At 36.8% G+C, this 11,870-nt stretch overlaps 1 protein-coding gene across 2 annotated transcripts; it reads left to right on the top strand.

Moving 5' to 3' along the window:
- Positions 1-571: 571 nt before the first annotated feature.
- On the top strand, positions 572-9,528 carry TDRD15 (tudor domain containing 15). Of its 2 annotated transcripts, none has more exons than XM_026044932.1 (2): positions 572-638; positions 3,185-9,528. In XM_026044932.1, exon 2 carries the CDS (start codon positions 3,190-3,192, stop codon positions 9,100-9,102), a length of 5,913 nt encoding a protein of 1,970 aa, XP_025900717.1. In that variant the 5' UTR covers positions 572-638; positions 3,185-3,189; the 3' UTR covers positions 9,103-9,528. The 2 variants fall into 2 exon arrangements, with proteins under 2 accessions (XP_025900717.1, XP_025900716.1); XM_026044931.1 differs by lacking the exon at positions 572-638 and adding an exon at positions 1,185-1,222.
- Positions 9,529-11,870: the final 2,342 nt, after the last annotated feature.

The following is an 11,870-nucleotide window of genomic DNA, read 5'->3' as shown; positions in this document are numbered from 1 at the left end:
TACCAGACTCTTACAACATTTTCACAGGAGTTAACATCTCCTATCCATACCATGCTTCCTCACTGCAGCCACCTCTTTTTACAGATATAATCAGCTTACACCTCTTTTTGAGATATAATCAGCTCCAGCCTGGAAAAAGCCCTCCTAGTGGTGGGGAAACAAACAGAAGACATCCTAAACCCTTGTTAAACAACTCCAAAAGATTCAGTAACCCACATTCTATCATAGGCGCGTTGATGGACGAAAATGAAACAATAAAGATCAATAAAACTCACAAACCTGCAGGAAAAACCAACTTATCAGCGCCACCTACCTGCAGAACTGCAAAATGGCGCCCACCACCAGCGCTTCGCACCCGGCCATCCTCGGCACAAGATGGAGGCGGCGCCTTCCCGCTCGGCTGCGCCGCGCGGATTGGCTGGACGTGCTGCGGCGCTCCATCAATCAACCCCAGATCCCGCCCCCGCGGAAAAGGCGCCAAAGGAGCTGCGGGCGCCTGAAGGCTCTTCCTCGCGCCGCCATTTTGTCCGCGTGGAGTGGGCGCGGGTGGYGCTTCGTCCCGAGTCCGGCGCGGTGGGGAGGCGCTGTGAAGCCGTCGTGTTCGGGGTGTCTCKGCTCTTACGTGTCGCCTGTGGTCGGTAAGGAGGCGTTTGCTGCAGCTCGAGGGTCGCGGTCTCGAGTCTCGCCCAGTGGTGGGAGGCCCTGTGAGTCCCCGGTTTGAGTCCCGCTGTGCATAGAACTGGTCTTGTCCTTTGAGTCTACGCTATGAGAGCGTCACACAGCCTTTTTGTGTCAGTTAGCACAAATGCTTTAAACTACTAGTTGCATCCTGCCTTTAATTTTGTTGGGAAGTCTGGCTTGTGCTGTAAATCTGCTTGTCTGGTGATGTGTGAAGTAAGCCATTGATTTTGTCTAACTGAAGCGCTGCAAACAAAAGTTTGAGCAGTAGAGAGAGAAAGGCCTTGCCCCTGTGTGCAGGTTTAGGAAAATGTTTGCTTTAATATTTTGTCTTTTGAAACCTTAACCCTGCTATTAAACTCTATATGAGGAACTGTTGCAGGATTTGTGTCCTGGGAACAAGGAGCATTTAGAGAAAGACAMCAAAGATTTTGTTTTATTTTGTATTTTATTTTGATATTTATTTTGTAGGGAGATGCAGAGCTGGTAGAGAGAGTAGGCAGGGGCCAAGTTTCTGAAAGCATAAGCCATAACTGCAGTGCAGGTGAGTAAAAGGGAGAGCCTCCTTTTGTAAGATCTAGAAATGTGTCTGTGTGGTGGTTCTATGAGAGTTCTCCTAATAGGCAGAAATGATGATGTGTAAAGCAAAAGGGTGTTTTTTTTTTTTTTTTTTTTAAATGTGTTTCTGCAACCAGAAGTTAGTTTTAGTGTGGAAGAAATAGTTGAGGAAGAACCAGTGGTGGAAGAAATAGTTGAGGAAGAACCAGTGGTGTTACTCCTAAGGTTTAAATCTCTCCAATAATTAGGTGCTTCTTTTGGGCCCTTAAAGCTATATTTAAGCTCATTTAAGAATTTGTTCCTTATACAAGGAAAGCAAGAGACTGCTGGCAAGTAATTTTAGTAATTGGTCATTAAAATTAGTCATTGAAATCAACACCATTATTTGGAAGCTACCTAAAGCCAGACAATCCTGAAGACGGTAACTTTCTTTCATAAAACAGGTGGAATTCTCTTTCCTGTTTCTTTTTAGGGGAAAGGGAGAAGCTGTATTGTTTGATTAGTCTGCTATTTGCCCGATACGAGTTTCATACTGCTTTTAGTAGGAAGTTGAAAATGTTTTGCTGAGTTTAACTATTGGAGTAAAATCTTAMATTTTGTAAAAGTAAAGGATAGCAATCTATATTCAGCTTGGAGGGTGAATTGTATTATTGATAGCCGCTGTGTATGTATGCACATACAGGAGGAGAGCTGTCACTAATTCCTTCAAAGAATTGCAGATTGAGGAAGGCTTTTAGTATCTTTTAGTTGAAAATGAAAGCTTCACYTTCATCATTAGATATACTTTAGAAATTCTATGTTTTGTCCTGTCTAGCAGTGTCTGTGGATCCGCTCTCTTTGCATTTGACAGCCCTAACCACTGATTAGAGTACTGATTTATTTCATACAATTTTTTGATTAAGTTGTGGGTATTCTTTATAACCAAYGTGTAGTCATGGTTCTGTGAAAGAGTTCAAATTCAGATAGTATTGGAAGCTTATTTTGAAGACCTAATCTTCAGTGAAGGTTTGAGCAGTATTTACAGGATCTGAAAATATTTACACTGTCAATTAAAATCTTACAAAATGCCAGGAGTTAACACATTATAAAATGCATTTTTTCAGTTGTTAGTTAGGACACTGCAAACATGCCTGACACAGACAATGTTCTTTATGTCCTTGTAATTATGAAAGCTTACAACATAATACAGCTCAACATAATAGTGTAATTCAGTCAGATTAAGTAAATGGCAAACTGTAGAGCTCTAAATGTGGTTGATTTGAAAAAGTGATGCATGGAGAAAAAACAGGGTTAGTAGGATTCCTTGATAGTTACTGTACTAAAAAGAAATGGAAAGAAATATGTTGAAAGTACTTTAGCTACATGTACCAATAGTTTCATTATAGCTGTGAGTCTAAGTGTCATAAAACTCTGAATAGTTCTGCATTGAAGGAAATAGCCATTGAAATAACTGATGGATCCTAAAGTTCTCTAAAGCTTGGAAGAATCCATTCCAGGGTAAAATAGATAGAAGATCCATTTGCATTACTAGCAGAGATAAATTTTRTGATAAATATCACAAATTGCCTTTTCTTTGAGCAGAAATACAGAGATCCTTCTAGTCTTTTCTCCACCTCTCTGAGATAGTGCTTGGCTTTGCTTTGACCTTTTGAGAACCGCTTYCTGACTGAACTATTTTCTCAGGTGATAAAATCAGACTGTACCACAAGAGCTAGTCCAGAAATACCATTTTTCAGATGTTGCCTTTGCATGTCTTTACAAAGAGAGAATTTTGCCAAGTGTATCCCACCTACACAAATACAGTTGTTAAATGCTTAGTAGCCAGTTTACCCAGAAATGTAACAATATTGTATTAAATCATTTTGCAAACTAACTTCATGTAAGAAATTAGTTATTATAGAAAAAATATAGAAGATCATAAGACTGATCTTACTTCTTTGCCTTGCAGAAAGAATGGAATCTTTGACTCCCTCACCAAAAAATTCGGATATGCATCTGAAGATAACTCATACAGAATGCGATCCAGAGTGTTTGCTAGTAGCATTTCAGGGTCAATATAAGGAGGGATGTGAATTTGACTACAACATATTACAAAGCGAAATAGAACGTGTGTTCAAAGTTCAGAATAATGTTGATATTGGTGGATTGTGCTTGGTGGAAGACTCAGATGGAAAATGGCACAGAGGAAAAGTTTTGGACAAGAAAGAAAGTATCTGTGAGGTCTTTCTTATAGACATTGGGCAAGTATTGATGGTCGATGAAATACATATCGCTTCTGCTTGTGGAGAATTGTTTCAGCTGCCCCCAAAGATAGTTTATGGAGTTTTCGCAAACATACTTCCTCTTGGGGAAAAATGGGGTCCAAAAGCTATGAACTATTTTTCATCTCTAGTTGGACTACAGATTGCAGGTCGTGTGAAAGCTGTTTTACCAGATCAGCTGTTTATTCTGGAAGTGTCAAAGGTCATTAGTGATGTTGTTGAACTGCGGTTAGGAAAACTTATCAATGGAGATTCATTTTGTCTTATTGTTGAAACATTAAAAGCTTTATCCCAAGAAATGTTTCGTAAGCAAATGCCACAATTGTTAAAACACAACTATGCAGTCCAGGATTTATTTACATTTAGCAGTTCTGAGAAACCATCATATTTTCGTCCAGTTCCTGGTGACCTTTTGCCCTTTCTACCTGTTGGCAGTAAAGAAAATGTAAAAATAACAGTTGCAATAACTCCAAGTAAGTTTTACTGTCAGATACAGAAGTGGCAGAAAGAACTAGAAGATTTGGCAGGAGCAATGCATTTGTACTATGAAGCTATGAGTGGAGAAAGTAATACGTCATTGGATAGCTTAGGGCTACTTTGTGCTGCCAAAAAACAAAACGGACAATGGCATAGAGGAGTGATACAGCAGCTTCTCCCTGAGCATGTGGAAGTCTGGTTTATGGATTATGGCAATACTGAAGCTGTGCCATCTAGTTGTGTTTGGAAGCTTAAAGAAGAGTTCATGTCTTTACCAATGGTTTCATTTCCTTGTGCACTGTCTTGTTTTGAGAATCAGGATGAAGCAGTAATAAAACTCCAGCTGAAAGAATTTATACAGACCTTGATTGAACAAACCTCTGTGTATGTCCGTGTTGATTTATTTAATGCTAGTAAACACTTGTATTATGTCACACTGCAAAAACAAAACCTTGGAAAGAATACTATGTATGCAGAACAATTGAATGAGGCAGCTGCTTTGTATGTGTCTCCTGATGCAAAGATGACAAGGATTAATGTAAACTACAAAACATGTGATAAGAACCAAAGTTGGTTTAAGAATTCTACTAGAAATAAACTGACAAATTGCCTAACAGAATATGATCACTCTTTTTCAAGCCACTGCAAAAGAGTAGAAATGAAAGTTAATTCTTCCTATGTTGGTTTTGTGGTTTATGTAATAAATCCCTCAAACTTCTGGATTCAAACAAGTGAATATCGGAATGAATTTGAAGCCTTGATGGAAAAAATTGAAGATGTGTATAACAAATGTGGATGTGATGACAAGGTCCTTAAAAACCCAGAACCTGGATTACTGTGCTGTGCTCGATATAGCAAAGATATGTGCTATTATCGGGGTGTTGTCACTGAAGTGCTTTGTGTCAATGTTACTGTTTACTTTTTGGATTTTGGAAATACAGATACAGTWCCCTATTGTGATGTGAAAACATTACTTCCAGAGTTTTCTGATTTACCAGCTTTAGCCATGTGTTGTGCCCTTGCATGCACATTGCCCACTGAGGATGTGTGGGTTAAAAAGGAAACTGATTTCTTCAAAGAAATTGTGTTTAACAAAGCAATTCTGCTTCATGTAGTTGGAAAGCAAAACAACAAGTATATTGTAAATGCACAGCGTATGAATGGTTTGGAAGAGTGTAATGTTACCATGTGTATGGTTCAGGCCGGATATGCTGAATACTGGGAGGAAAAACCTGAATCTCTTCCAAATCTGGCAAAAAATTCCCAAGTCTTGAATCACCGCAAGCCTAARAAAAGATGCAAATGCGCACAGGGCAGCTGTAATAAACATAAAAATAAAGCATCAGGAAATAGGMAGATCTTTCAAGGTGAAAAATTAAGTGCGACTCCTGTGCTGAAAGAATCTGTTTTGCTGTCCTATTTTGGACGAGAGGGTATTTCTCAGTGGCATCAATTAGTACCAGAGGAAAACATTTCTTATAAAGAATTTGTGTTTAAACCAGGAGCTGTCTTTGAGGTGGTATGTTCTTACGTTGATTCCCCAGCAAATTTTTCATGTCAGTTGCAAAGCAAACTGCCAGAGCTGAATAACTTGATGGAACAAATTCAGGCTTACTATAAAGTACACACCAGTCCGTACAAAACTGGTCAGGCTGCCTGTGTTGTTAAATGTCCCAAAGATGGGAGGTGGTACAGAGGAACTGTTGTGCAGCAAGTATCTGCAAATGAAGTTGAGGTGGTTTTTGTAGACTTTGGTAATCGTGAAAGAGTCTTACTTAAAGATATTCAGGCTATTCTTCCAGACTTCCTAGCCCTGGAAAGTCAAGCGTTTAGATGTAGTCTTAGAAATGGACCCTTGGAGACTAGCATACTTAATTGGTCTGAAGAGATGTGTAAACTTTTCAAGGACTTCATTTCTGCTTCAAAAGGACCACTGATTTGTATCATTTGTGCTCTAATACTTGTAAGTTCAAACTGCTTGCATAATATTGTTGACTTACAGACACCATTGGTTAGTGCAGAAGAATTTCTAAGAGAGCGAGGTCACATCACCCAGCCTGAATATATTTCACTGAGAAAACATGCATCTTTGAGTTCTCTGTACAGCTTTTGCTACTCATCTTTTAACATGACAATCGGAAGTGAGGAAGAGGTTTATATAACTCATGTACATAGTCCTTTAAAGTTCTACTGTCAGCTTAATCGAAACACTGAAACTATCGAAGCATTGATGAAGAAGGTTAGTGAAATAAGTAAAATGCCAAAGCAAGCGAAACATACTAACAATACACGATTATGCATAGCTAGATATTTTGAAGATGGTCTCTTTTATAGAGCTTTGGCTTTTCCTACAGCATCATCATCCTATTTATTAGTTAATTTTGTGGATTTTGGAAATGAGCATATGGTAGAGAGAGACCAGTTGATGCCTATTCCTGAGTGTGCCACTGACCTGCTGTTAACACCCATGCAAGCTATTAAATGCTGTCTTTCAAATCTTAAGGAGACAGAAATTCCAATAAAAGTCAATAGATGGTTTGAGGAGAATTTCCTTGGTAAACTGTTGAAGGCTGTAATTATATCCAGAGAACCAGATGGCCGGATTGCTGTGGAGTTGTATGATGGACAGCTCCAAGTAAGTCAGAAAATTAGAGAAAAAATAATGGAAGAATTGGCACTTGTGAAAAATTATACAGAACAGTTTATTGGAAATTACAGAGTGCTACCCCACATAACAAGTTACCAAGAAACAAAAAAACTAAGTGTGGAAGATCCTGAAAGAAATAGTTTGAGAACTGAAGTGAAAAATCAAGTGGATGAGGGGTATTGCCAGACAAATAGTAGGCAAAAATTTGAAGATGAAGAGCAGATAATGTGTAGCAACCCCTTGCAATTGATGATTTACCAAGATAGTGAAGAACCAGCTGTTAGAAATAGTGTCAATGCTTTTCTGACACAAGGGAAACCTGTAGATGAAAAGCTKACTTCTCACTCGTTGTGTCAGTCTACTTTAAATATAAAGCACATACTTGCAAGTGATCCCTTTGAAACTACTGAAAGGTTAGACTGTACAGGTCAGCAGGAAAGGAGTGAAGAAGGTATAGCTAAATTAACCAGTCTTCCTCAACGTGATATTCAGGTGAATTCAGAAGCAGCAGGGTATATTTCTCATGTAAATAGTCCATTGAGTTTCCATATTCATCTTGCAGAGGAAGAAAACCTTATAATTCAACTAGCAGAAGAGTTAAATGAAAGCATAGTGAATATAGGTCATAACCATGACTTAGGTGGGCTCATGGTAGGGGATGTTGTTTTAGCAGAATATTCTACTGATTGTTTTTTTTATAGGGCAGTTATTAAAACTATGAAATCAGAAAGCTCCTTTGAGGTAGAGTTTATTGACTATGGCAATACAGCAGTTGTAAGCTCATCAAAGATCTACAGGATTGAGGCAAAGTTTTTAACACTGCCAAGGCTCAGTATTCCATGTTTGCTTAGCAGAGTAAAGAGTACTGCTGATGAAAACTGGAAAAATAAAAATATTTCCTTTTTTGTGAAAGAAGTTAATAGCAAGCCAGTCACTTGCAAGTTCTTGCAAAAACTTGGAGAGCAATGGGAAGTAGATATAATTTGTGATGGGAAATCTATGTCCGATGTCCTGCTGCAGAAAAAACACAGAACAAGGTTGCAAAATACAGCAATGCATCATCCAGAAAACCCATCAAAACAAATTCTGATTACAAATACTGATTCTCAGGACAGAAGATTGAGGAATAGTTTAGGGGTTCAAAGTAAAGTTAAGGCTGTTGGGACAAAAAATGCTTGCAAAGCACAGTTGAAAGTTCCTCTTCAAGATATAAATCCTGGACAGGTAGAAACAGCAGAAATAATTAATGTTTCAGGATGTGGAAGATTTCATGTGAAGCTGCTTAGAAATTTGCAGGTATTCAATGATTTAAATGTAATGCTTGTCAAAGAAGCAGAAAGAAATTGCTTGCTTGCAATGGATAATATTAAGGAAGGATTGGAATGCATGACAAAATCTAAAAGGAACTTAAAGTGGTATCGATCAAAAGTGATAAAGAAATTTAGCAGAGAGAGGTTAATGCTTGTTTTTTTCATGGATTGTGGCAAGTCTGAGATGGTGCCCTTAAATTATGCAAAGATGCTCAGTGATGAAATAAAAAGTATTCCTAAACAAGCTGTCCCTTGTAAATGGGTTTGGTGTAAAAATTCAAATAGACTTCCATTTGTCAATTTACTAAATGTATTCCTAGATCATGAAGTAGGAATCTTATTTCTGAGATATTTGGAATCCTCTCATCTGTGGGAAGTAGAGATTTTAATAGGAGAAATTCTACTTTTGGAATATTTGAATCGACTCTTAATTCCTGGTAACATCATTGTTGGACCAGAACAATTCAGTAATACAAACTGTGAAGYGTTTGCTACATCATTCAGGATAAATTCAGTTACGTGGATGTTACTGCAGAGTGGCAAAAGGTATCCTGGATTTGCAACTACAGTTACTGATCCTTCAAACTTTTGCATTCAGTTGGAAGGCTTATTTGAATATATGAAGAACTTGTCTCTGCTGCTTTCCGACCTYCCTGATAACCTGCCAGCTTTGCCAAAAGAACTTGTGGCTCCTGGTGCTGGCTGCTTAATCAAGATCAAGCTTGGACGAGAAATGCAGTGGAACAGAGCAGAAATTAGTGAAGTGTCAAGCCAGTCTGTTGTTCTCACATTCATTGATTATGGCTTTCTGAAAAGTATCCCCTACTCGGATATCCATAAACTAAAAGTTCTTCCGGAAAATCTGTCTTATTTACCACGCTTGGCATACTCTTGCTCTTTATGTGATACTGTTCCTGCCAAAGGAGAATGCTGGAGTGAGGAAGCTAAACTTCTGTTTCAGAAGCTTCTTAGTAAACCAGGTCTGATATTCTGTTTTAGGCAGTATGGCTCTGGAATGAAATTGGAGGTTGATGTTCTGTACAAGCAGAATAACCTAGCATGTGTCTTGGTTGCTGCTGGCCATGCAATCTATTCTAGGAGCAGGTGCTGCCTTATTCCATTTGGCAAAATTAGATCAACCAAGATAAGTTTGCAACCCAGTCTTCTATGATTCCCTTTCTGAACCAATTTGAGTTAACACCAAAGCTTTGTCTTGTTGACAGAAGTAAAATAAAGCAAAAAAATTACCTGAAACACAGGAGTAAGTATTACTTTCAAGTAAGGAGTGCGGTGAATATTATATTATAAATAATATAATTATTGGTAATGACCAAAATACCAAATAACCAAAGAAAATGAGTCCGTATAATTGCAGATGTTTGCAAAAGATGAATGTTAATGTGAAGAAGTTTTTCCAACTTTGTGATGATAGGGAAAATAAAATCGACTCTCACAAGAGCAAGTCTGCTATCACTGGTTGAGAACGGAGATTCTGATGACCAAAATGTGAAGATACTGTAAAAAGTTAATTGAATCATTAATAGACTACAGTTAAAGTCTCTCTACACTGTATCATAAAAATGAATTATAAATGCTGCTGTCTAATGGCTTCCCCCCCCCCCTTCTTACTATGTTTAGGTCATTGTAGTTTTGGCAAACCCTTATCAAAATACTTTCAAAATTTAAACATACAATTACGTATATAACTTCATTTGCAATAACTGCTGATTTGTTGTAGTTTACCTTATTGTGTCCTGTTTAATATGCTCAGAAAACAAAGTTAACGAGTCACAGTCTTCTTGTTTCTAATTTCAGTGTCCCCTGAGAATCTCTCCAAATTCAGAAAATAATGTTTACTAGTGATAGGATAATCATAATACTCAGATCCCTGTTTATGGAAGAAACTTCCATTAAGTTGTTTTTGGATGGCTTTTTTGAGTAAAGGATGCATTTGACTTACATTTTTCTTCTGGTAGTATTACATTAGTGTAGCTTTGAGTGTTTTCACCGGGTGGTCTCTCCTCTCCATGCTTCCAATGCTTCTGTCAAAATAGAAATAAGTTTTCTCTGTACACCACTTAGTCTGTATGTACTAGAAGGAATGTCAATAATCTTGAAACATGCAGAGTTATGTTTCCTCCTGTATAGGAAGAAGAAATTTTTAGGGAACTGAAACTGATGATACACTGTGTATTTCTGATTTCCTTCCCCCCTGCCCTGTAACTTTAAATTATAAACTTGTCGGGTACTCTTGTCAGGTACTTCTCATTTCCTCCTGTTTTCTGTGCAGATAGGATCTAAATATATATATTTTGTGGCAATATTCAATTTGCATTAAAACTTCAAACTTTTATCTGGAAAACAGAATTTAAGTATTTTTAAGGGAGAGAACTTTGTCCAATACCTAAATAAGAGATGTGATAAGCTACAGATGATTTTTGGGAGTTTATTGGTAAATTACAGTAAAATGGTAAAATTACATGTTTATGCAATATGCAAATATGTACAATTTGGCACCTACCTTCCTACAACTTCCTACTACAAGATGCCCRTTAATCTCGAAACTGGGAATATGTAAGTTATAATTTTATAAATATTCATCAGAAATTGGAAGTTATGTTAATATACTGATCAAATAATGGGAAGGAGGTTGAATTTGCACTGATTTGTAAACACATGAGCTTTTCTTTTTGTATTATAACATTATAATTATTGCRGTCTTTTTCTAGTTTAAATTATAAGATTAATTGCCATAGCCTCTGCGACTAGTTTTAACATATTACATGCCCTTATTGTAAAATATAAAGATTGTATTGTGCAGTCATTAATTGTGTTGGATGATATTACTGCGTTGAGGCTAAATTGACTGTAGTGTCAAATAATACTGTAAGACAATGGTACTTCTACATGCAATTTATAGTGATTAATTAACTTACTAAGATCTGGATACCTTAGAATCCAAGTCTATTTGTGTGTTAATATATAGCTTATATATTTTAAATTGAATTTTTGGTAGTGTAAGTAGACTGTGCTTTTCAGTTTACATACGATACAAAAGTGCTACCTATCTAGTGTTAGAAAATGGAGTCTAGAAACGATGGAAAATTAAAAAAAGATGAGCTCATTGTATATTATTTTGATGTTCTCAAAATTGGAAATGCAGGATTTATTTTCAAGAATGCTTGTTTTGATTTTGAGTGTGAGTGAGTCTCTAGCTTGGGATATTTGCTTCAGATGTTCTGCTCAGATACCAAAACTGTGTAAAATATGAGCTAGATATTTAAAATTAGTAGTAAATCTATGAACAATCACCATGTTTAATTTATGAATTATTAAAAGCAGGTTATATTTTGGTTATATTTTGACTTACATGAAGCTACATATGTTAGACTGAATTTTACTTGTAATTTTATTTGCTTTGTATGGCCTTAATGCCCCCTTCTAGTTAAAATAGTATTTTTCCTCTAAGTAGAAAAGACTGTGTTTGTGATTTAGTTTGGATACACTTTTCTTAGGAAGAAATTGTCATATATTTAAGATTATATTAGTTAAATGTGTTTTCTCATTTGTTTGGGGGTATACTTGATTTTGAGCAAAAACTCAAAAAAACTCAAAAAACGTGTGTGGTAAAATTTATTTAAAAACTACTGCTCACCATTTGGTTATGTTTCCTAMATGTGTCGCTGTTAATTGTGTGTTTGCTTATACCATACCATTGATTAATACATGAAGGAGATGAAAAACCACTTGCATTTGTTTGGAATTAAAAATGTTCCAGTGTATACTAATATAGTCAGTATTCTGCTTTTTTTTTGTCATGAACAGTGAAATGCTGAGCTTTTTTGTGTAGCATATGATGCTTCACTCGTTCTGAATGTTTTTTGTGATCTTTGAGGTTGGTGAACATGCTGGAGGAGAATAAAAATATGAAGCTATATC

Source organism: Nothoprocta perdicaria, unplaced genomic scaffold, assembly GCF_003342845.1.
Source record: "Nothoprocta perdicaria isolate Ctin4 unplaced genomic scaffold, notPer1 scaffold_39, whole genome shotgun sequence".
Lineage (NCBI taxonomy): Eukaryota > Metazoa > Chordata > Aves > Tinamiformes > Tinamidae > Nothoprocta > Nothoprocta perdicaria.
The sequence above is the reverse complement of the archived record's forward strand: the minus strand, read 5'-3'. Positions and strand labels throughout refer to the sequence as shown.